The sequence below is a fragment of the Thermobia domestica genome, chromosome 10, assembly GCF_964235325.1.
Source record: "Thermobia domestica chromosome 10, izTheDome1.hap1.1, whole genome shotgun sequence".
Taxonomy (NCBI): domain Eukaryota; kingdom Metazoa; phylum Arthropoda; class Insecta; order Zygentoma; family Lepismatidae; genus Thermobia; species Thermobia domestica.
Window position 1 is genome coordinate 118856322 of NC_137463.1, and position 27215 is coordinate 118883536.

A 27215-nucleotide genomic window follows, 5' to 3' on the forward strand; every position below is an offset into this window, starting at 1 on the left:
TCTTTGCTATTTAAGCCATTTACGTTTTGATAGAACAATATAATTGACTTTTCTGATTGGCTGCTCATTATGTTTCTATTTAGATTATTCGGTGTTCACACATACACAATATCATCCCTCAGTCTATCATAGAATTCAGTAAAAGGTATTCTTTTCGGCCATGCATTACCATTTATGATATCATCAAAGTTATTTATCGAGACAGAAACATATATATAAAAAGAAGAGTAACTGTCATATTTTGTTTGTAATTTTACACATTTTAGTGTATCTATATCAGCACTATCTTTAATAAAATTTGATAACACTAGGATCAAGTCTTGTAACAAAAAAAATGCTTTTTTTATTTACTTTTATTTTATCCCTCACCATTTCCCCTTGCACCAATGTTGATCAAGTTTTGACATACTCAGATAGCTTCTTGTTATCAGAAGCCAATGCTTTATACTATTAAGTCTTACTTTTCGTTCGACTTGCCACTCGCGGTCTGTGTCTTGCCTCGAAAACCTGACCTTGGCATTGATAACCTTCACAATATTGATATTGCAGTAAGGTTGTTGTAATTGTATCTGTGCTGTATCCCAAGATGATTTGTTTGCAATTTCAGCATACATTGCATTTGTTATTTTAGGGATTTTTCTAACAATTGGACTAACTTCAAATTTTCTTGCTTGAGAGAAATGACTTCAGCCTGAAGGGTTTCATAATTATTACTAACAATTTGTAAAGCTGCAAGCACTTCTTTCAAACATACAGTACACACACAACACTACAATACTTGCTGCAGTTTTCATTTTCAGTTTTGGAGTCTCTAATTGAGTTGTTTCCGAAGTCTTCTTCACTACACGATTCTATTAATGAAATTATCGTTATTTAAAACTTCAAATACTTTTGTTGTCTTCGCAGTAGTTGGGGTCACTACTGTGTTGTCATCTCTCTTCCTAATACGATCATGACATTTATATGTTGAAATACCTTTTGTTAAGTATATTTCATACTCAACCCGTATATTTCATACTTATGTGATGAAGCAATTAACAACGTTGTATATAAATATTTAATAGATATTGATTAAAATGATTACTCGAATTCGACAACTCATTAAGTATGAATTATATTAACTCTTCTTGAAATTGCATTTAACAAAACTGGTACCTTTATTAGTAATATTGTTGAAGAGTTAAAAACAAAATTCCTCTTTTAGGGTCTGCCTTCTGTATATAGTCATATAACTTCAAAACTTCTTTTTTCAAAAAAAAAAAAAATAAATAAAATAAAATAAAATAAAATAAAAAAATAAATAAATAAAAATAAAAAAAATAAATAAATAAATAAATAAATAAATAAAATAAAACAAAATAAAGTAAGTTTGTGTTACACTGTCTATGCTGAATGGTAAAAAATCGCCTAAATTCGGACTTGTAATGAAAGATACGTTACAGGTCTGACTCTTCACAATGAACTATTTACAGGGGCGAAGCAAAGGGGTAAAGTCCCTATCCAAACCCTCTTCGGCACAATAATAGGTATTTTAAATTGCTTGTTAATTAAAATGTTGAATATTATGTAATCTTTGTTAATCTTGCTTAAAAGTCCTTGATCTTGAACGGGCGTGAGAGAACCCAAAATACCCAAATTACATCCTAAATGAACTTTTAATAAACCAGTAACATTTCAGTGTAGTCTTTATTTCTCCAAACTACAAAGTACAGAACAATCGACAGGAATAATGATATTGAAGTACACTGGATGTAAAATTTTAAGATAGTGTTTAGCCATGTAATGCGGTTCTTTGAAGTCTTCGAATTTAAAGCTATAGCGAAGGACGAGTCTTGGGTACAACGCTTTACATGAACTGTGTCATTATTTGAAATTCAAACACGGATAAACGTGAAAAGAATATAATGCAGTTCATTTATATAATTCTTGAAGCTTTCGAATATATAAGTTCTATATTATAGATGAAGTGCGAACGTGAAATAAAAGCAAGGATAGGAATGGCGAAAGAAGCCTTTAGGAGGAAGAAAAGTCTGTTTTGTGGGACCTTGAATAAAGAGTTGAGAAAAAGACTCATAAAATGCTTCGTGTGGAGTGTTATACTGTATGGGGTGGAAACGTGGACATTACGTAAAGGTGATGAAAATCGACTGGAAGCCTTCGAAATGTGGGTGTGGAGAAGAATGGAAAGAATTAGTTGGGTCGAGCGGAAAACGAATGAGAGAGTGTTAGAAATGGTGGGTGAGAAAAGAACACTTTTAGGTATTATTAGGAAGAAGAGAAACTGGTTGGGACATTACCTAAGAAGAGACTGTATCAAGAGGGTCGTTCTAGAGGGTGTGGTGGCGGGAAAGAGAGGGAGAGGGCGAAGGAGACTACAATTAATGGATGATATATAAACAGAAAGATCATACGCGAAGACGAAGAAGTTAGCGGAGGACCGTGGAACATGGAAGCTTCTCAGCTGCGGCAAGTGACTTGCCAATAAAGGCAGAATACCTATGATGATATTATAGATAATAACTTTTAACCAATGCATCATCATAGCAGGTGAAGAAATCTTAACTGAAGTTATCTATAATCACATCCATGTTCACTAAGCATTATGCATATTTAGTTTCGATTTTATTGTAACTTTATATCCCAGGTTAGCACCCTGTAGGCTAAAAGAGACGATAATTAACTAATTACATACATGTTGGAAAATTAGAAACTCCATGATTTGAGGGGTATTGGAAGTTGCCATCAATATGTCTTATGTTTGAGACTTTAGTTTCCCATAACAATGGTTGCGTTTTTAGTTCATATCTAATAAAAAGTGTATATATACCTATAAAATTTTCAACCTCTATTAAGCCACCTGAGGAGAGAACCATATTAAATGGAGAGACCACGGAATAAGACAAATTGTTTATTGTACATCGCCCACACCGAAAGACAGTTTCTGTCGGTAAATCATTGTAGAATAGTGAGCGTGAAAACATAACGAGTTCAATCAAAGTCCCTGCCAAGTGTAAACTACATGATATAATTCGATTTCTCCAGGCAGCTCAGTAGAACATGGATGATATCATAATCTACCTCTTTCACGTACCATATGATTCATGCGTTCATCAAAGTTGTCACTACAGATTTCCATCATTAACTACTCTCCTTGTGTCCTCGACGTCAGTAAGTCCTTCTTTGAACTCTCTGCATCACTTGTGTACACAGACATCACTTATAAATTTCCGCCGTAAACCTTACTCATGTCATGATGAATTACATCTGTATTGTGACACTTCCGCCTGGAGAAATCAAGTTATATCACGAAATAGACACTTGGCGGTCGCTTCGATTGCACTAAATATATTTTCACGCTCACTACTCTACAATGATTGAATGGAAGTCTCTTGTCCATAGGTGGGGGGATCAGCGACGTCCAATAAACAACTTTATCGTATCCTCATTTCATCATTTCACTGGTTCTTCTCTGGTGGCTTAAAGGAGGCTGAAAAAAAAAAGTTCCTCATATGTAAAATTGTATGGGAATTTATATCGAGAATTTTACACCAACTGAATCGTGAAAGACCAGCAAAGAGAAACAGGTTGCTGAAAGATTATACAGTGGAGTCTCGTTAATTCGAACTTGGATAATTCGAAATATTGGATAATTCGAACAGAAGTCCATTCCCCTTGAAAACTGTATTGAAAACAATAGTAAAAAATCGTGGATAAATCGAACTTTTGAACCTATGTTTTGGATAATTCTAAGTAAATACAGTTGAAAATTTTTAATGTTGGACAGATGTAAACAGAGAAATACAGTCTTAACGTGTTTTCAGTTATCCAGATGCAGCCATAGGGAAGAGTAATACAAAAGATAAATAGAAAATCTATGTAATGATAAAGATGAAGGTGAGTTGGGGAAGAAGTAAAGATAGAGAACGTGTGCCAATCTCATCTTGTTTCAGAATTGGTTGAAAATTTAAGATGAATTGTTGATAAAGTCAACCAAATGTTATTAATATCGTATTCCACGCAATACATGAAATTCAAGATTTATTGACCGTACAAAAACAATCAAATTTAAGCAAGTGAGGTTTACGACTTCTTAAAAGTGAGAACAAAATATTCAAATTGTTACTGGTGTTTAATTGTTTGGGCTACTCAATGTATGTTGTAGTGTTGTACGTAAATATATTTTCCATTGTACACGTAGTTTGAAGTATGTGGAGTCAATGTCATTTGTTAGTTTGCGGTATTCGATCACGCAAATAATAAGCTGCTTTAAAGATAAATTCTACACCATATGAATATGATTTTGATGCACAGTACTTTGGTTTGTTTGTTGTTATATATGTGAAAATGAATGTTGTTGGATAATTCGAATTTTGGATAATTCGAAGTTTTTTCGTGTCCCCTTGGACTTCGAATTAAAAAGAGTCCACTGTAATTACTGTGTTATCAAACGAGGATGATTTAAAAAATCAATACTTCCCCATCTAAAATTGAATCCTAAATCATATGCAACGAAAGTACGCATTGTACTGTAGATATTGAAGAGGGAATGGATAATGGAGAGTTTACAGAGAGGGACCATATCGAAAAGATTGATAACTAAGCATAAAACATTTTATTTAATTTTATTGTAGTTAATGCAGCAAAAATGTTATTGTAGTTCATGTAGCAAACTGAATAATTGCTTCGTGTAATATCAGCGAAATCAAGCATTTCCGGGTCTAGTCAGAGGAAAGATTACTTTTCGTACTTATCAGATGGTAATGTTGGCATTGTGGCGTTCGCCCAGCTCGTGAGAACAACTGAGGAGCTACTTGAAAGAGCTGTTACGCCAAAAGTTGCTTTTTAAATAGTTAATTTATTTTAAAGTATAAATTAAAAGTTTGTTTTTCTTTCTGTAGAGATTTCTTGACGAAGGTGAATTCTCCTGTCGTCTTTTGTCACAATGATCTTCAGGAAGGCAATATTTTACTACGAACTGACGTAGAAGACAAACAATTGGTGATCATTGACTACGAGTATTGCTCATACAACTACAGGGCCTTTGATTTTGCCAACCATATGTGTGAATGGATGTTTGACTATACTAACACAGAACCACCTTACTTCACTGCTTACTATCAAAATTTTCCAAGCAAGGAACAGCAGGTTAGTAATTTACAGTAGATTCCGATATCCACTTTTATTTACTCTGTTTTGAATGTTTATTTTGTTGGTTTAGCTCTGCATCTGATCTTGTACTATTGTTTAACAAACTTAAAAATCACGTGGAGTAAGACTGAATGGTTGATAGCATAACAAAGTAGAAAAATTAGATCATACTACAAAAATCACTAGCACATTTTCTCCATAACTAATCTCAAATTAGAACGACTTGGAATGTAACTTGTTTGCTACACTTCATATTAGAGCTCCGCGTGTTACTATATCAGCTTACACTGCTTATGTATATGAATACCAGTTGCGGATTCAATGAGTCCTATGAGGGGTTCTATGAGTCACTGATTAATTAATTGAATATGATTTCTTACTTTTACTAATAAAACCTATATTTTTTTCAAACTGTATTCTGGGGAAAATGGAAATTGCAATGTTTAATCAATAAAGTACTAGAACAAATTAGTATATAATTCCATTTTTGAAAACTGGAGGAAAAAGCATATTTTATTACACAAGAAATCTATAGGAGACACATCTGAAGGTGGTTGAAAGAAATCAAACTAATATGCGAATGTTTGTGAGAATTTTCACCAGCTGTAAGATTAAAATAGCAGAAACTCACACTTCAAACGTATGTGTCGACAGTGATATCATACTTAACTAATATCATCAGTGTGATATCATTATGATATCATACTCAGTGATATCATAGTGATAATAATGAAGAGTAGCACTTGTTTCACCCTTTCCTCTAAATAGAGAGTAATCAACTCATAATGCATTACGTGCCGTTTATGTGCAATCTTAAATATGTTCCTGGAACTTCCTTCCAGTCTTACCAGTTGAATTTAAATGCATTTGATTAGTTTTGTTTAGTGAATTACGCCGTAATCGAATGAATTAGATTTGTTCAACAAGCTATTAATAGATACAATAACGTAGCGAGGTTTTGTACTTAGGGGCTTCTCCTTGTTAGATAAGTTTACGATTATCTCTAAAAGAACACAAGAATGATTTTTGCTTTATGCTGAAAGTTGTAAATAAAATATTTTTTATAGGATAGGTCAACTATGTGATTTTTTCTGGCAAGAACGTCAATGATCTATATTATTGAAGATTACATTTTCTGGAAGACTTATTTTGCAATGTTAACAGCACAAGAGAAATAAGCCTATTTCTTCACTGAAACTGTCTCGGTTCTTAATCCTTGTTAACGTTAAGAAAGAGAATTAGATTCATTTGATTTTAACATTGCTTTTCAGCAACGAGGCTTTATGAGATGTGAGGCTTTGTGAGATGTGACCAACAGTTTAAAGTAGATCCAAACCTCTATTCTAGTTTGTACCCGAGGTAACTACCTCCCCCCCCCGTGAGAATTGAAACCGGAATCACGTGCTTGAAAAGCATTTTGAAGCTTGAAAAGCGTTTAGCCAATTGGCCACGAAGAAAGATAAAAAAGTTGATTTATTTACTTCCTAAACTAGCATAGCTTGCATTAGCTAACGTATGTGTACGTTTCTTAGAAAGTTCTTAGATGAATGTTCTCACTTACTGCAACCTTACCACAGTCCGTTCGCGTTTGGATCAGAGTAAACAACAGTTATTTCACTTAAGCACCTGAAATCACATATCACACCATAATTATCCTGTGAACAAAAAATTGACGATTCTATATTTCTTTTCCGATGTTGTGAAATATTTTTTTAAAAGGTTAATACACTGTAGTTTCTGATAATCAGAGAATCGGAAGCATGATGAAATTTCGCCTTTTACTTGTGAGAAACATGAAAGATATCAAACAAATTACTTGAAGTCTACCACCATTTTTAGACGAACAAAATTATTGACCTTCAGAAGTCCATTATTTTATTTCTAGACTCGAATATTTGCTGAACGTTCTTGGTAGTTTTACTATAAGACTTTTTTTTTTAAGAAAAAAAAAGTACATTATAAGCGTTTTCGCTAAATACTTTATCACATAGTAAGGAATAAAAGAAAGATTACAAAACAGAGAAGTAGCAGTGAAGCGTCTGGGAGGTCTCCATGTTGAATACAGAATCACAGTGTTATGTTTATTTTTATCTCTATATATTTATTCATTTATAGAGTCATTATGCTCAAAGTAGATAAGATTAACAATTACTTGTTTTTGTTAAACAAGAAGATGTAAGAGACCACATTAATATTTGAATTTACCTATGGATCAATGATGTTTACAATTATAATTAATCCATACAATATTTATGTTTGCCTGGTATAAAATAAATGAGGAAAGGATAAAAAATAATACTTTTCTAATCTAATTTAGAAAGTTCTTTCTGTAATTCTGTATTATATACACTCGTTTACTAGCTACTTTTTACAAAATACTAAAAATTTTTAATACATGATGTTTCTTACTCTAGCAGTACTTTATATATATGTATGTCTATTAGCTACTTTTTACAGAAACACTCAAAATCCTTATTCTCTATTTATCTAATTCTGGGTGAAAATAACATAGAGTTTAATGGAGGAATATAAAAGTAATGGGGATGGGTGGGTCACAAAGAATATGGAAGAGGAAAGTATATGAAGAGTAAAATTATAATTCAGGGAGATTGAAATAAAAATATATAAATTAATGAAGAAATTAACAAAAAAGAATAACCAATAATAATAATAATAATAATAATAATAATAATAATAATAATAATAATAATAATAATAATAATAATAATATAATCTCTCTTTCACATTCAAAATTTTAAAGCATCGTATTATTAAATTTCGTCATGATTTTAGAACAAAATGCAGTATATTTACCTCATTCTATGAGTATCATTAGAAGTGTTTTCTGGATAAAATTTACAACAAAACTTTGAAGTTTAATTCAACAGTTGGTCGCTTTAGAGTAGTATACATGTACTATATTTACATATCTATCGACATTTTACATCCTATGTAACTTTGGATATGGAATGTTATATTGGAATACGATTTATAACAATTTATAATTGTCCTAAGTCTGGAATAACAAAGTGAGGGATTGTTGTGTTATTATTATTTGATAATAGTATGATGTATGCAGATAATACTTCAATTTTGATTACCAAGTACGATCTTCGTGATTTTGCAAATTTCATATCTTAGTTTATGGTGATTATGAAAAGCGAGTTCCTATCCGATCCTACTTACATACAGAATAGTAGGTTCTATCGATATCCACTTGCTGCAGAACACTAAATGTATAATTGTAAATATATATTTTTAAAAATTCATTGAAACATTTCTCACACCAAAATCATATTGGTAGTCAAATACCGGGGCATTTCAACTAATGTTTCAGCATGCTAAAAGTTTCGAAGAGGGTTCTACAAATGCCCTTCTGTTAGTCCTTTAAATAACAGAAATAACACTTTGCAAAAATTCAGTTAAATAATTTAGATTAATAAAATTTTAAAAAATGTATTATTCATTTTTGCTACTTCCATGGACGCTACGCTGTTTAAATTATCGCAATGAAGATAAGTACCAAGTTGAAAAATACTAATGTTATTTCAGTTCCGACTTCAATATTTAGAAGATTACAAATGCATCAGAATGTTGTAAATGGGAAGAATCGTCGCACAGAATCTACCTCAGAAAGGTGTAGCAAGTATCATGATACAGAAGGAGTAGAGAAGAAATGTCAGCTGCGCGTAGTATACTCGGCGTATTTATATATTTGGTTCCTTAAAATAAACGTTACATATAGTTTATTCATTAAGGACTTCGCTGATCAAGATTTAGTCTTCGCATAGTACACACAGTAAACAATGTCCTTGCGGAAATCCTAACTTTTGACGACATTATATCTTTTAACTTCAAGTAAGCTATTACTGATATTACAGCGTCAAGTAAAAACAATTGCATAAATACCAATTTACAGTACAGTAAGTTATGCTTTTCTTGGGTAGGATAAAAATGGTTACTTAAACGACGTTGTCATTATCCTACAGAGAAAATTGTGGTTATATGCTGACATTTGTGGTTATGTGAGGCGAATGATAGTCCTGTCGAGTTGACATGTAAGAAAATATGAGAAAAATCAAGGTATATTTCTGTAACAATTAAAGAATAGAAAATTTCTTAAATCTAACATATACCGTAGTTTAGGAAAGGAAAGAAAGTTAGTTTCATTGACATTCAATGTTCTTTCTAAAGTACAGTACAGTTAATAATTGATTTACATATAACAAGATTACGCTCAGAGCTTTGAACCTTACATAAACTATAGGTCCTGTTTCGTAAGTATCTCTGCCCTAAACACAGACAAACTAAAATTATACAGCGAGATAGATAACTAAAAACTAAAATCAGTCTATAAATTACTATTACTATTATTATTACTGAAAGTATAAATTAAAGTTTGTAATAAACTACTGTACGTTGAATTTCTTTTAATAGTTGTAAATTTTTTTTAAGCAAGTATTATATAGTGTATTGAATTTTAGCTCTAATAATTTAACTGTAGTTAAATATAAAAAAAAAATATTCCTTACGTTACTTCACGCTATGCTTCAAGTGAATATTTCTGTGCGCAATTGAACATATGAGATAACATTAATTTCTCGCTGAATACATTATTCTTATCTCGAAAGTACTTTTAATTACCTATTTTCGTCCTTCATTTCATTTTTCCCTTAAAAAAATTAAGAGCACGATATCGTACGAGTTCAACTGAACTTATCGAATTGGGATCAAACCTTTACGTGCTATATGAATACAAAATATGATGTTGTGAAAACTTTCTTTTCCCGAGTTGTTGTTGCTCAAATGTTGAGTCAGGTTTTCAAAAGCAAAGGATACACACCGAACTCATCCAATTTGGATCAAACTTGGCATCAATGATTTTTTTTTTTTTTTTTTTTTTTTTTTTTTTTTACGACTGCATATTTCGCTTGTAAGAAAATTAAGTAATTTTAGAGGTCTAACCGAGAAAAATGATACACAATATATTTATCACGCAATCGATGTTTTTCTTTTGGAATTATTATTATTATTATTATTATTATTTTGGAATGTTATGGATATATTACGAAAAACTTTTATTAGATTGTTTACTATTTACCATTTTGTTTTTAAATTTTAATAAAAATACAAGAGCTTTATCTACTTTTCTTTTTACTCATCAGCGCAAAATGATGCACTGTTATCCTGAGAGACATAAAACGAGAGACATAACAGTAAATACGAAAGTAGTAATTTATTTGCTAGAAAAATATATAGAATAGCTGATAATTACATCTATCATGTAAAATACATTCAAACATTAATACGATTGACTTCTTAAATGTAGATGAAAGCATTAAAAGTTAATCTCTTCAGTGAAATAAACTATATGCAAGTTATTTAGTTACTTAAAATTATCGAAAAATCTTAGGTAGAAGTTGAAAGTCATTGATCTAGATACTAAAGCACAATCTAATTGTTCTAATCAAGCATTTTAAATTTATATTGATTTCTTTCTTTTATTTTCTTTCTTTCTTTCTTAAGTATGATTTGATGCTGCATGCATTTATTTTGACAAGTTTTAATTTCATAAAAGCCTAGAAAAAACATTAAAAATGTGAGGTTATTCCAGAAAAAGTTGTTTAATGAAATGTATATGGAAATTATGCCTTTACAAATATCACAAATAGGTTGGATGTACTCCAGCACACTGTGTTTCCAAAGAGAACAGATTTGACAACGCAACCATTTTTTCGATTTTAGAGACATGCTATAAAACGTAGTTGTGGAAAATATGATAGTTCTTTACAATCGTCATAAGAGTTTTCGATAATTTAACTCTTTTTTAATGAACAATTTAAACTTTTGAAATAAAGATTTAAACTAAGACAAAATAACGTAGTACAGTATTTGGTACACAGTATAGAAAATTACAATACAGATTTATTGATGTCACTTCTTTAATCCTATAACGTGTAATGTTCCTCCGACGAATAGTTAATTTTACCCCAGTATTCTTGCAGATTTTTGATTCATATAAACTGTGGGTTCGATCAGCAGATTCTGAATAAAGTCACTATATTGTTCATAAAGTTATTATACTCAAAATTTTGTTAATTAAAGAAGCCTTCATCTTTTTCACAGAAGTAGTACAAAAATAAGTAAATAAAATAAAATTAGAATAAATGCATACATGTAAATACTTTGCACAAGTTTTGGAAAAAAATAACTTACAACATCAGCTAAATATCCTCTTTTTCTTTCTTTCTTTCTTTCTTTCTTTCTTAACCTCTAAATAGCTTTTACATTTTAAGGTATCAAATGTTAATCTTATTGACTTATATTCTTACAACGTTTTCCAGTGAGTTTCCTCTGCATGTATCCGGTGAAAATAGAGGTGGTAATTGAAAATTGTTCTTGATCTTATCGTTGCTATAGGTTTGCAGTTTCGGTTTCAATTTGACTGTTATATTGTTGACTTAATTGTTGCCAGTTCACTTAGTATTTCATTGATGCAAATATAATTTTTTTTTGATAATGTTTACTAAACGAATATAGAGAGGAAACAGATCAACAATGACAGTGGAAATCAAGAATGACATTAATACTTTACAAAGAAAATTTAGTACAAGGTTCAAAATGAAAGTAGTAAATATACTGCTGAAGACACATGAAAAACTTAGTCAATTAAGTCTTCATGCAATAAGAGACAAACTCCGCACTAAAGCTACAAAAATATGTACCTGATTATTTCAAAATTTCAAGTGTAATATTTTCCATGTACAAGCTTTGTTTTAGTAGACTTAAATGCGATTACAACCACTCGCTGAGCAAAACAATACGTTTATTGTAGAAATTAATAACGTGTAACAGTTTCGCCAACTATCCATTATCCAACTTTCAACAGGGGTGAAAGGGAATTAGTGAATTTTCTTTCTGTTTTATATTCTAGTTTTGTGATTGAAGGAGATTGGCTGAAGTAACTTGTAGCCAATCAGCATTCAGGAATTGTTTCGCTGTCTCTTGTATATATAATCTGTCATTACCTGTGTATTTATAGTCCCTGATGAAGCCAAGTGCATAGTTGGCAAAACTGTTACGCGTCATTAGTTTTTTTTTTTTAATACAATTGTCTTGCTCAGCGAGTAGTTTTAATCGTATTAAGAAAAGTAAGGTATTTGGTGAGATATTGGAGAATATAAACTAACAGAGAGTCTGCAAAAAAATTTTGCTTTGGGGATCTTAAAAGCTCTTTTATATATATATATATATATATATATATATATATATATATATATATATACAACAAAGTGAAAAATAATTACCAACAGTTCTTGAGATTCATGTCGTACATTACATTACAAATTGTATCTTTTAACAGTTCTATTTAGGAAACAGGATAATTTAAATACAATACTCATAAAGATATGATCTCACTTAATATTTCACACATATTTGTGTAAAATATTAAAATGACAAAGCACTTTGCATATAAATTTTACTTCTTTTAATGTACAGTTATAAATATTACTGCTTTTCGTAACCTATCTGTATATATTAGCGTATTCTTTTATTTATTTCCAAAATTACATTATCTACAAACTTTTGGGAATAGAAGGAAAGAAAGAAAAACAAAGAGAAAAATATACAGAAAACAGTAATACACATAGATAGTTTATTAGGAAAAGTAATGTTTATATGTTAAAATCACTAAACAAGTTTGTATGCAAATTATTGTATAGGATCATTTATTTTTGATATTAAACATATGAGAAATATTAAATCAGATCAAATATTTATAAGTCTGTGCACGAACGTAACTAATATTCAAGAGTTCACGTCAGCTGGCTGGAGTTTTTTTAAAGTTCTGGTTAGTTTTATTTAATGTGTATATATTCAAATAAATATATGAATATGAATCTTAAGATAATGTAGATTATCTTTATACAGTATGTGGATTTAGATTTTTAAAAAAAAATCGGTAGTAAAATTTTATAAATGAGATATGTATATAATAACATATTATAACGTAAATAAGTTTATAATCCTGGATCTTTTGGTACTTTTATGATATTTTTATGCCATATTGACATTTTGTATACCTGTTAACGTTTGAAGTTAAATAAAATCCAAAAGAGCGATAATAAATTTGCCTAAGACAACGCTAAGTCAACGAAAAGGAACGATATTGTGGTTAGAAGCACTGAATACATATCAAGGGTTCGAATTTAAACTTTGAAGTGGGGAGGAATTAACTTTGCTCTTTAGTATTTACAACACAATTTTCTTATATATCGTTGACATTTTAGTACACCTAATGCAAAACTTTCTTTATCTAAAAATAAAGTGATAGTTCAGGAAGAAAACAAAAACAACAACTAATGCAAACCTGTAATGTATCATTTGTTTAGCTTTGTATATCAGCTCTTTTTCGAACTATAGTATTGTGTATAGCTGAAGCTTTTATTAACCCGAATGTATGAGCAGAGAGAAAGAGAGCGGGAGGTGAAGTGTCTATTGAATTCCATTCATATATCAAGTTCTCAATCTCGAATAAACCAAGTATTTCATTCTTACAAGTACATTTAATTCCATTTTATTTAGTACTATCAATATTCATTCTCTAAAATTCAGATTCTTCATCCGGTATGTCTATGCGTTCCAGTGTTCAGTTTTATCTGCTTTTATTTCGTCATACTGTGCACACTCACGTCAAGGAACTCAAGCTTAAGAGCACTGAAACAAATGTCCAAAATGAGAAAATATTGCATGATTGTGACAGGCTGTCAAATCCATGATTTATCTTCAGATTATGTTGAAGCTACAAAAGAGAAAAACAACCACCTCTCAGTGTTAAACAATAAAATGCCAATACAAATAAGTAATTCAAAAATAATAATTATTTATATATTGTAAAGTACCCAATTTTGAGAATGGCATAAAACTTAAACTGAAAATAATTTAGTTGTTCAAGAGGAAATAAAAGACGTAACCTAGACATCACGCCACATATAGGAAAAGTATTCACACATAGTTAAGTCTTTCATGAAAAGGTCTTAGCTAAGCTCTATGCTGCACTAGGAAGTTCGAGGAAGTTCAGAGATTTTTTTAAAAGGAGGGATCTTGGAGGGTACCGAGGATTAGCTTGGGAATTGGAAGCTAGAACGGAAAGTGTAAAGTTAGTACAGAAAGATGTTCATTGGGGCAGATTCATCTAGTGAGTATTACATTACATTTGCAATGTTGGGATAGATATAATGATTAAGACCTTGTGTTATTACTATCAAGTAGGCTATGCAAGACCAAGTAATTCGAGTCATAGTCTGTGGTATGATGCCAGACGCATCTCAAATAATTCGAAACAATTATTTCATTTTTAATTCCTAGAAGTTGTCTAATGACAACACTCAGACATCTTTAACTGTATTGAACGAGCTGCGATTTGACCCCAGTGTTCAGAAATACTTAACATTAAGCCAAACTAGATTTAAGTTTGTAGCATATGTTAATATTATAAATAATTAGTTCGTAGAACAACTTACAATACGTAAGTTAGAGAGTGAGTTGTTCTGAAGTATAACGTAGGTAAATTCTATCGACTTAAAGAAAGAAATATTTTATTTAACAATAATTTATGTAAGATTCTGTTTCCATACGAAGTGTTATAATTTGTTGAAATATCTAGTAATAAAAAAGAATGAATAGTTTTCACTCTGTAATTTATGTATTACAGTTAACGTTGTTCAGAAGTTACTTGAGGGCATTAAAGAAAGAACAGGAACAGCTACCTAACAACTGTTTCATCAGACATGTTGTCTCGGAGTCGCAAGAGGATGAAGAAGTACAATCACTGTTCCGTGAGGTCCAATCTTTTATTCTCGCATCTCACTTTTTCTGGGCTTTGTGGAGTTTCGTCAGTGCCATACATTCGAGTATTCCCTTTGGATATTGGGTATGTTGCATTTATGTTTTTGCATTTGTTTCCATACGCATTGGTACACTATATGCCTATAAGTAGAATATATCAGTAATGAACACATTGATTAAGAAACAGGCAATGTAGAAATAATATAATATCTTTGACATTAGTAAGAAACTTCTGACACGTTAAATATCTTTATTTTTACTTCTTTCTTCGCCAGTTCTATGAATTGTCAACGAAAATGCTTCTTTTTACAATAATAGTGCTCTTAACTATTACCTAGTAAGATATTCATTGCACTGTTGCTATGTACTATAATAGTATTAATTATATGCGACGAAGCGTGAAAATAATCAATTAATTTAATAACTTACATGTCCATGAATTCTGTAATAGAGTAAAACTAATATACTAGAAGGTATACGTTGAAAGCTCATTGTGTAAACATATATTTTGAACCTCTTAGTATAATATAATGCCATCTGATGTTATTGACTCTAGTTTACAATGCCAAACAGCCTTGTACCAAAGAGACCCAAAGTGTATGGTGACCACTTTGAATTATAAGCTCTTAACATATGTTTCAATATTATAAGAAATTGTAAAAATCAACTAAGTTTTTATCATAACTACGTTACTAATACGTAAAAAATGTATAATTTTATTTAAATATATATTAATGATAGCTGAAGTGCCTGTTCTTCGTACGAGAAATGTGAATATTGAAGGATTTGCCCTCTTTTCTTTTCCTCCATTAGATATTAATAACAGCTGAAGTGCCCGTTCTTCGTACGGAAAATGTGAATATTGAAGAATTTGCCCTATTCTCCATTAGAAGCGGAATTTTCAAAAAAACACTGAAACATGAGTTTAGTTGTTCTTAATCAGGAGCTTATATGCCAAGTTTCATCTTTCTAACTTCAGGAATTCACAAGGTTCTCCGTTTTAGAAAAATATTTCCTTAGGATACGTATTTTTGTCTTTAAAAAAAGTTTCTTATCACATGCTTTCGTCACAAATTGAACAAATTGAGTTTTTCCTGTAAACTTCATTTCTGGCTATAGTAGTATGCAGGCACTCACCCAGTAATTTTTTTTTTTTTTTTTTTTTTTTTTTTAGAAAGGCTTCAGAGTTTGGAGGGGAGGGGTCCAATACTGCAAGACACTACTCTATGTGGTATAAAACCGCTGTTGTTCTGAACGCAAAAGGATAATAAGTAATTGTTAAGTACTGTCATCTATACTCTCAGAAAATATAAATACTAGATTGCTTTTATAAGAATGTAGGGTAGAGATGAAGTGAAAGATCAAATCTAGATGCTACATCAATCATTTCTGTGTTAAACAAGTATATTTTTATTAAGAAATTATACAAATGTATACCGAAGTACAAATTTTTAGCGAGGAAGGGGGAAGGCTGGACCCGGTGGACCCACCGTGTGGGTGCATCGTGGTAGTATGACCTAGGCGTTGATAAATAGTTCATTTTTTACCATTTTATAAATATTGTATAGATATAAATGAGTAGGCCCATATAGAGATTTTATTACATCCCAGATCACATCCTAATTCTGTCAGTTTGTAGAACTGTAGATCTTACTGGGGGTGTGCATTAACAAAGTGTAAAATCAGATTTCATTTATTTCTTTCACATTTTTCAGTTAGAGACATTTCATGGTTTTAAGTTGATCAGATACAGTGATTAGAGTGTAATCTATATAAGAATAATAGCTTCCGCTGTACACAGTAAATGGTATCACATGAAGTACTGCATATCAGTGTACTATGAAGTACTGCACACTGCGTTATTAAGAAACTAATTAATAACTATACGGACTCGAACCAGCGAAAAAAGAAGCCCATAATATTCATGAGGCCTATTTTGACTATTGTTAAATTGTGTCACTCTTTGTAGTTAGGTAATGAAATATGCCATGTTATACAGTCATTGGTATGTCTAATTTTATTACATTCTAGCCTTCAGCTAACTGGGAATTTCGACCCCAGACCCTGTTATTTGGTCGGTCTACGGAATCTCACCTCTTAATTCAGTCTTTGCTTTCGTTCTTCGCGCGGCAAGAATACGTTTATAGCATTATTCTTTGAGAAAAAAATTAAACCCTCTTCCCTCTTCGAATACGCAAGTCGATCAAAGTGAAATGATAAAAGCCCATGGTGGGCTAAGTATGAGTTAATGATGTTCGGATATCAATATAAGAATAATACACGAACATTATACAAGAGCTTATCATTACCACATATTTTTTTAAAATACCTGAGTGTTAATATCGACATTCAAAATTTGCTTATTTTGTATATAATTAAAATTTATATTTACTAATTTGTTTCTTTGGTAGAACTATATTTTTAGACCATGAGTTGCTTTTACCATTATTGTTTTATAGGATTAACTATTGTTTTATTGCTCAAGTCGTTAATCGGAATCGGACTCTACCACATAGAACTCTTTTCCCTTTCTTGTACTTCCTCAGTGAGAGGAAAAAAAGGATTCAACGAAATCCCTGTCTTTATCTGAATATTTGAATTCAGATGTCGAGATTTGAAGCCATGACTAAAAGGAGTACCAGGAGTATAATAATCTACAAATAATTCGGTGCATATGCGTTCAGAATTATTACAGGTAAAACAACCTGGAAAAAGCCTAAGCGGGTGTGTGAATGTAGCCCTGAATGATTAGGGAAAACTTCATGGGACTACAATTTATGTAGGCTACTCTGTTTGGAATATTCTCTCTTAGTCAGACGCAAACTCATAACAATCGAACAGGCGGATTTAACAATGGAATAATAAGACATATAGCGTACTTTATCTACTCACGTGTATGCGGGAGTTCCAAACATGTTGTGTCCAGTTTGTTTTACATAATTACAACATTACACTAAAATTATTCCCATCGATCTTTACGTAAGAGGTCGTTATTTGAATCTTACAGTTCTTGTAGAACAACTAACGAAGTGATGTTGGTCTATTCAAGGTGTCCTGTGTTGTATAGTTACGAATTACTATCGAGCGTCTATGCCTGATGGTTACAAGTCCGGCTGAATAAAATTTCTAGTCTCGAAGTTCGTGTAGGCATAAATTCATAGTCTTGGAGATCTAAAATGAAGTTTTATCAGCATCTTGAATTAACCGATGTGGAAAAATAAAATTTATATTCCTGGTGAGAGAACAAACGTTCAATACTTAAAAAAATTCTTACAGCACATACCTTGATGTTATCTGGTATAAGAGATTGGTGATTGTGAACTATTTGGTGCCCTTGCAATCAGTTTTGTTTAGATTGTCGGATTCGTGAAGCGTTCAACACCAAGATTGATCTTTCACCACTTTTTATGCTAGGTAAAAGCAGAAGTTTCCGTTGGAACTGATATTCTTGTAGTTTTATTTCTATGTTATAGGTCATGCCCGTAAGAGTGAATTAGAATTATTGATTCTCATAAGAATAATTCCCGTTCAAAAAAAAAAAAAAAAAAAAAAAAAAAAATGAATTGGAGAAGGGGAGATGGTTTGCTAAGCGAGAAGAGCAATCTTTAATCGCGTACAGCTTTTCCAGATTGTTTTGCGTTTCTAGTTTTATACTTTTTCCAAATTTGAGAAATTGACAATTGAAGACTCGCTGTAGAAAACAATGTAAGTGCCAAAAACAATAGTTACTTTAACAGTAGAGACAAAAAGATAGTAAATTGTGCACAAGCATCACAAAATAGAAAATACTATTGCTTGGAAATACAACCTAGCATATAACGAAGTGAAGCTATGTATGAAAATCTAACTAAAGCATAAACGTATTAAAAAAAAATAAGTGAAACGATTTCAAGGTGGCACTTATATTGTTTTCTACAGCGAGTATTCAATTATTGCATATAGGAAATTTCTTAATTGTAAGGTACATGACAATATAATTAGAAAAGCGAATGTATCAACATTGCTCCTTGAAGGAACTCCAATGATTATATGAAACGGGCAGCTTTAGTAATTGGAAGAAATATGTAGCAGTATTAATGACATACACTGGTTTTATATTAAGAAATAAACAGAACAGGAAAAGGTATCAAGTTAATACAAAGTTTCTCATTATGACTTTGTATAAGAACTTAAGCTGTCGTCAACTTTTCTATTTTCAAGCGGGTTAATAGCTAACACACTTTCTCTATGTGCGTTTTCGTTGGGGCTTTATTTCCAAAGGAATACTTGGTTCGGGCACAACCCGAGTAGTGGTTTGGATTCTATTTGAAACATATAGCCTCGATGTCCTATAGTCCTTTGAGTAGTAGGACTTAGTTTCATATAGCCTCGATGCTGAAAAGGAACATTAAATCAATTCATCAAACTATTCATTTTGGATGGAAATATACCAATTCTAGTCTGAGTGGTTCATTAGACATCAAGATATCCCAACTATTATGCTTATTTCGTTCTTTCTACTTTCTCCCCTAAATTTTAAACGATAATGTTAACAATTAGCTGTCAATTGTATTTCATTTCAAAGAGCCTATCCGGTTTGCCATAAGGACCAGACTGTATCACGTAATCAGGTCGAAGTCCTGCTAAATCGAATCTGGAGACTCCAAATCCAGATGTTAGATATTTCAAGCACGTAACCTCCGCGTGAGGCGCCCTGGGTAATTTGCAGATGTATATACTTTATCGTTATTATTGATTTTACTCAAAAAAACTTGACTTTTGATAATGTTCCATCCATATTTACCTTACGTGCCATACTTTAATGGTCTTCATTATGTCTTTGCAATAAGTTTTCAATTAGCTATCTCCCTCTTATAGATTTTGAGATATGTGGATGACTTCTTCTTCGTCTTCTTTTTTTTCCCATTGATTTTCCATTGACGTTAATGTTAATGTATGTTGATTTTTTACTATGTTCCATCCATTTTAGGACAATGTGTTTTTGGAATATATAATCTATATAGTCTCTTCAACATTTGATCTGAATTTCAGCCATCTCCCGCAAAGTCTATTCACATCATTGCAACCGGATTGGCCCTTTATCAATATTCTGTAAATAAACTTGCTTTGTTCCAATCAAGGAAATCAACTTAAGCCAGTTTATCCAACATTAAAATTATTAATTCATTCAGAGACTAAAAAAGTCTTTCGTGAATATATGATAGTATGCATCTTAGTTATCTATTTCAGATGATCTTTCAGCTAGTTTGATATCAGTGCTCTCAGGGTTATGTTAATACATCAGGCTTACAGTATTTGTGATTTTTTTATATATATATCATTTTTAACCTTTGGCAAGGAAATAAACTATTTGTAGCAGGTAATAGGAAAACTAAAATAGTAAAATAATAATCTTATGTGGAATAACAATTTTTATTCTGTTTTTATTGGCAGATGTATCATTTTTGAGATGCTTGGTTTGCTGAAAAACGTGTTGGAGCATAAGATGTAATTGTAAGGCGTAGTTCTGCTTGCATAGAATATACCGAATCTTTGTATGCAATTGTAGGTTATCATTAAAATTTAATCAAAAAGTGTTAAGACAGTTAAGTAATTTGGGACTAGTTGGTAGAAAAAGGGGAAGGTCCGTTTACGTGGGTACCAGTAGAAGATTTTTCAAACGTAAAATTATTGAAAGACTCGAAACATACAATTTGAAAACATATTCGCTTCTTTTCTGTGTCATTTTTTAAAATAATATTTTATTTTATTAGGAATATGGAGAAACAAGACTGGTGGAGTATTTCAAGCACAAAGATAAACTTCTGTTGCAAGACAACGATTCTACAGTTCCCGAGAATATAATGGACCACCGAGAAGAAGCAGGCGATTTGTTAATTGAAAACAATGAATTATAGCTGTAAAAAAAAAAAGTATACTGTTGTACATAATTGTTTCAAAGGTTTTTATTTTGATTGTTTTTAAAGTTCAGAAATTATAGTTGAATCGTTCGTTGTATATACGCATTTTTAAATATATATATTTTGATGTACTGTTTATTTTGTAAAAAAAAATTAGGTATGCGTGCTGTGCACGTTTCTACTCTTTGTACATTTATTTTTTCAATAAATATTTGTTTAGAACGAAAATATGATTGTACACTTATTACATCACCATTCACTAAATTAATTTTTCAACAGAAATGAACCACTTTCTTTTAATTTAGTACTGTATCTTTGATTTATGGTAAATAACCAAATCCAGCACTGTTTGTTTTTCCGATTTAACTATTTATTGCCAACAAAAGTGCCTGTATAGTTATCAAATATGACTACGAAGTTTCCGAGAACTAGCTTACTCCCCTTTTGTGCGATGCTGCTGGTCTTGGGTTCGATTTCTAATGGAAAGCCGGCTGGTTCGTTCTCAGCTCGTGTGAGTGAGCTTTGTGGTGAGCAAACACTGTATTCGTAGATTTTCTTGGAATTTTCCCGTTTTCAACCACTTTCTTCATACTACTCTTTCATTCATTCTTATCATTACCATCTCCTTTAGCCTACACGGCATAACCATGGGACATAAAAGTGAAAAAAAAAATCTGATGGAAATCCGGTCTTCTAAACATTTTTTTTATACAGCTTGAAGAAATGTTAAATTTGAAAGATTATTTCGATAGTTTTTTGAATGAAGCCTGTAAGATTGAGCCACCTACCTAATTTGATCTCAGTTTTATAGAATCTCCATATTCCCATAAGACATGCACTGTTTGTTATTCCGTAAATTGTCCAATTTCCGATTTTGGAACTTATCCGGATTGAAACAATTTTATTCCAATGCTGTTAAAGACAAATTAATGTCTTTGTTTGATCCTTATGCCATCTTCATGTCTCAGAAACCCTTGGAAAACATTTTTAACTGTTTAATGTTTCTAGAAACCAACGAACTTAAAGAAGAAACTTGTCCATTGATAATAACTTTTGCAAAAATGCAGGACCCAGTAGTACGGTTTATTAGTTTTATTTATTGTCGACGAATGTATGGACAGACCGGAGTCCATATTGTATAGTATTGTATTGTATTGTATTTATTTTCATCTTTTATCATTCACAGAATGAACGTATGAATTGGATACATTAGAAAACATTGTATGTATAGAGGATTATACATTTATATCTTAAAAGGGGGCACGATGGCTCAGTGGTAGGGTGCTTACCTCTGGTGCGTGGGGTCCCTGGTTCGATCCCCAGCCTAGTAAGTTTGTAGTGGACAACATCGTGCTCATGGGTTTTCTCGGGTATTCCCCTTTTCTGCCACTTTCTCATTCCACCAATTCTTCCATCATCATTCAATTGCTTTAATCATCGTCTCCCTTAGCCTGACAGCATAAACGTGGGACGTTAAACTTAAAGATTTCATTTCATTTTCATTTGAATCTTACGCATACTTTATTTGCTATTTAGCTCAAATGTGAACACAGTTTTCCATTATTCTAATTTATATATAAAATATAACATGCATCTTGTAAATATTAACTTACAGACCATTACATGATAACGTTTACTCTTTTGAACTGCAGACAATTTTATGACTTAATGTTTACTGTTAATAATGTACTTCAGAGATATTCTTCTACCGAATAGAAACAGTGCTCAAGTAGATAACACTTAATTGCTCTATGGAAACCCGATATTTTATTTTTTAAAGAGTCAGAAAGTATATTATGAACATTTATTGCCATATATATATATATATATATATATTTAATTTTGTATCATTATTATATTTAATATTAATATTTCTTACTTCTCTGAACCTGTAACAGAATTCTTCTCTCTCATATCCGGCTAGTTGTTTAGGATAATTTTGAAATACAGAAAAACAATAATAGAATTCTTACACACTAGCAACCATAGTTCAGGGAAATCATATAAAGACCTTATAAATTACATGAATTACTTAATTTCCTAATTGTTCTGAGCATTCCTTAATTTAAAAAAAAATATGTTTTTAATTCCCTTAAAAAAATAGACTACAGACTTACTTCTCTCCAGAAGGGTCGTCGTCCTAAACAAGTCTTTAAAATGCCGTTCACTTCAATTAATGAATCAATTTCCTTAATTAAGAGCTAATTTCTTAAAAGGCAGGACTGAATATGCGTTATCGTACAAGCCATCATATCCTCCGGAATAATCCAAAAACAGACTCTGTATTCAGAGGGCGTCTGGCCTAATCCCTAAGCATGGATTATCCTTAATTGGGCCCTGAGTGGAAAGGTTGGGTAAGGTTAAGAAAGTTCCCTCATTGAGGGTAAAAAAAAAGCGCATTCTTTGGAGGCTCGGTAACAGGTAAAAATTCTAATGAGCTTTTTATTCTCTAACACGAGAATTTTAGCTTAAATTCAAATTAACAGCGGCCGAATACAACCGGACTGCCTAAGAATTCAATCAGGCCACCGTTACTATGGGAACAGGCGTGTTCTTAATTAAATCTAATACATTAATGAACGAGTCGAATCCGCCCAAATTGGATGTGGCCTCGAAACGCTAAAATCTCCCAACTAATTTCCGTTAATCCATCAAAGCTGATCTTCCCTATCCAGGGGATTGTTTCACCTAACCTTAGCTCTGACAATAGAAACTCGGCCATATGCTCAGAAATTACTTTTCCTGAAGTATATTACTCCTAAAACAAAACTTAATTGTAGGGTCTATCCCCAGTCATTATTATAAGCTGAAATGGAAATCTCTAGAACACCGTAAACCAGCTCGAAAGCGAGACTGTATGAAACTGCCCTACCCAGAATACAATCCCGACGCATTGAGCTTGAATACTCCAGCCCAAATTCCCTTGTAAGAAAAGTTTATCTGCTTCTACTTGGAAATATTTCATTCTGGCTCCTCACCTGCTCGAGTTGCCTTTTATATATACGAGCCGAAGCTCTCTCTCCACTACAAAGGAGAGATTGTTTCATCAGACATGTCTCGGAGTCGGACGAGGATGAAGAAGTACAATCACTGTTCCGTGAAGTCCAATCTTTTATTCTCGCGTCTCACTTCTTCTGGGCTTTGTGTAGTTTCGTCAGTACCGCACATTCGAGCATTCCCTTTGGATATTGGGTATGTTGCATTTATGTTTTTGCATTTGTTTTCATACGCATTGGTACAGTATGTGTCGATAAGTAGAATATATCAGTAATGAACAGATTGATTAAGAAACACGCAATGTGGAAATGATATAATATCTTTGGCATAAGCAAGGGACTTCTGACACGTTAAGTATCTTGATTTTTACTTCTCCCTCCTCCAATTCGATGAATTGTCAACGAAAGTCTTCTCTTTTCATTAATAGTATTCTTAACTATTATCTAGTAAGAAATTTGTTGCACTGTTGCTATGTATTATAATAGTATTAATTATATGCAACGAAGTGTGAAGCTAATAAACCAAATTAATAACATAGATGTCCATGAATTCTGTAAAAACCAATATACTAGAAGGAATACGTTGAAAGCTCATTGTGTAAACATATTTTTTGGATCCCTTAGTTTAGTATAATTTCATCTGATGTTATTGACTTAGGTCTACAATACCAAACAGGTTTGTACAGTCCGCAGCAAAAAACTTGCAACATGAGCATGTAAGTTTATTGTGAAACTAGGCCTAACAGCGCAGGGAATCAACATAACGTCTAAGTGACACGTATCACACCAGAAGAAACCTCGGCGTCCTCCCCTGCACACTTATTTAGGAGCAAAAGACTTCGTCGTTTCACAATAAACTTACTTGTTCATGTTGCAGGTTTTTTTCTACGGACTGTACCAAAGAGACCCAAGGTATATGGTGATCACTTTGAACAATAAGCTCTTAACATATGTTTAAATATTGTACTTGTTGATCACCTCAACCGTAGGTTAGTGGGCAACATGGAAATTTTAGAACTCTTCTCTACCTTGGGAGAGCTGTTTTATACTTTGATAAGGTCTCTTCTTCGTAACCGCATCTAGATATTCTATCCTTGGTATTCCCCTTCCTGGTTTTCCTTCTGCCTTTCCTTCTATCAGCACGGTCATTCAATAGGAGTGCCGAATAAGATGGTCAAGCATGTTGTTTCTTCTTTTCCCTATTATCTTCATGATTTGTCGTTCTTCATTAGCTTTCTTTAGTACGTCCTCATTCCTTTTTTCTTTCGGTCTATGATATGCGCAGCATTCTGCGCCAACGCCACATTTCAAATGCTTCCAGCTTGGATATTTAAACTTTTCTCAATGTCCACGTTTCTGATCAGTAAAGATCCACGCTTCATACCAGGGTCTCAATAAATTGTTTACGAACGTCGAACGATACAATTCTTACTTACCAACTTTCTCACGGTGATCAAAGGACCGGATGGGAGCCCTCGTTTCAACCTCTTGGACAATGATCTGTAATCCAAATTGGAAGCTAAGATATGCTCGAGGTAATACATATTATTCCGTCCCAGAAACGCTCCCTTGTGCAAGCAAGCAGGCATATTTGCTGATCCCAAACGATTCAGGTATCCTCTGGTCTTATTGGCCGATACAGATAGGACATCAAGAGTCATGACCTACATATAGCAGAAAGTAAATGCCAAGTGCTGTCGGCCCTTGTAGCCGAGCGTTCTATCAACATGCTACTAATGAAAATCGCTTTTGGCGTGGATTGAAACCCGGCCCAAGGAAAGTATTTTTTTTTTTAATTTTCATAACACCTTTTCATTAAAATAAGCTTGCAGTTTTACTATACAGATCCATAGTAAAAGTAGTAGTAGTAATAGTCAATGGCGCCGATTTTCCAAAATTTAATTATGTAGGTGCATATAAATAGCGGGACGTATTATATGTTTTCAGGGGAGTTCCGATATTTTTTGATTGATTTCCTTTTAGTTAAAATCTTTTATGAACACTCATAAAGGGCTGTGCTATGATAAAGTAAAATATACCTGTACTATAAGGATAAGTCGCATTGTAGTCTGTCACTTGTAAGGAAACATCAAAGCAGGCTGGAACTATGCGACTCTATTCACAATAGAGAGCTCCTCCGTGGCTAAGCGGTTAGCGTACGCGCCTTTGGCGCGGGAGACCCGGGTTCGATTCCCGGCGGGAGCTCATGTGGTTCGGATTCCACGTTAATCAGTAGGATCATATCTGATATAGCCTCGCTGCTGAACGGGACGTTACACTGAAAATCAACTCAACTCTATTCAGAATAGAGTTCAATTTTTTATTGTGGGGACTGCCTTTGACTAGATCAGTCAGGCAAGGAAGGGGGAGTGTGTTGCTTGGTTGTGTTTGCACTAACACATTTGAAACAAACAGTTATGTTTTAGAAATTTTAACTTCCATCTCAATGTTTTAATTGCTTATTATTTTTTGATAGTGGAAAATGAGAAATATTTATTTTATTTTGTTTCTATCAAACTAAAAATCTTGTGGGTGCGGGACACCCACAAAATTATTTGTGTGGGTGTTGGGAGCCCCAGAGCACCCACGTAGTCGGAGCGCATGGTAATAATAATAATAATAATAATAATAATAATAATAATAATAATAGTAGGAACGGGTTAGAAGCATCACAGGGATTGGTTGAGTACTGTTCTCAACATCAAATGGGCAAATTAAGACTTGCCCAAATTTTTCTGTACACTTTACATGACAAAATCAAAAACACTGACATGTTTGCGATCGGATAAAATATAAGCAGCAGCAGCGTTTCCTTTAGAAGCGTAACTGCTGACATTAATAGCTGGCGTACCTGTTTAGGAGTCTGTGTGAAGTTCACACTGTTAGCACTTGCGGCGGACTGTATCTAAGGATTGTGCACTGGATTGTAGCCAATAAATCTCTATAAAGAAGATACTTATTCTCGTGTATACCACTCACCGACATGTACAGTCAGTCCCCGAGTTACATCAACTGGATTATGCAAATTCATAGTTACGTAAGAAGTTTCCAGTATAAGTAAAGCTTACGAATGGCGCTTACATCTGAAGTATGAAATAGTATTAAATTTCTAAATTCTATCTAGTGAACCGTCTAGTGAGTCAGACAGGAACAACTGCTAATTTGGCGTAATTGGTGATTTTTCATACTTGTTTACGAAAATGGTTACGGTAAAAAAAAAAAAAAAAAAAATCGACTTAAGTATAAATTTCGAATTGTGCAAAGCCCTTGAACGATCTATTTACATTAAGTGAGGACTGGATGTTTATCAAAACCTTTGTTC

The 27215-nt window shown here is 32.4% G+C and overlaps 1 protein-coding gene across 2 annotated transcripts in view; it reads left to right on the plus strand.

Annotated features, from left to right (window-relative positions):
• Positions 1-21125, plus strand: part of LOC145662682 (choline/ethanolamine kinase-like) — an 83520-nt gene extending 62395 nt beyond the window's left edge. Inside the window, exons 5-8 of one of the 2 annotated variants that reach the window (XM_081728507.1) lie at positions 4899-5145; positions 14864-15082; positions 16172-16274; positions 20751-20986. In XM_081728507.1, the coding sequence (XP_081584633.1) occupies positions 4899-5145; positions 14864-15082; positions 16172-16234 (529 nt within the window). In that variant the 3' untranslated portion in view covers positions 16235-16274; positions 20751-20986. Of the gene's footprint in view, positions 1-4898; positions 5146-14863; positions 15083-16171; positions 16275-20750 lie in introns of both variants that reach the window. The other variant, XM_081728506.1, reaches the window with a different exon arrangement.
• The last annotated feature ends 6090 nt before the right edge of the window (positions 21126-27215 follow it).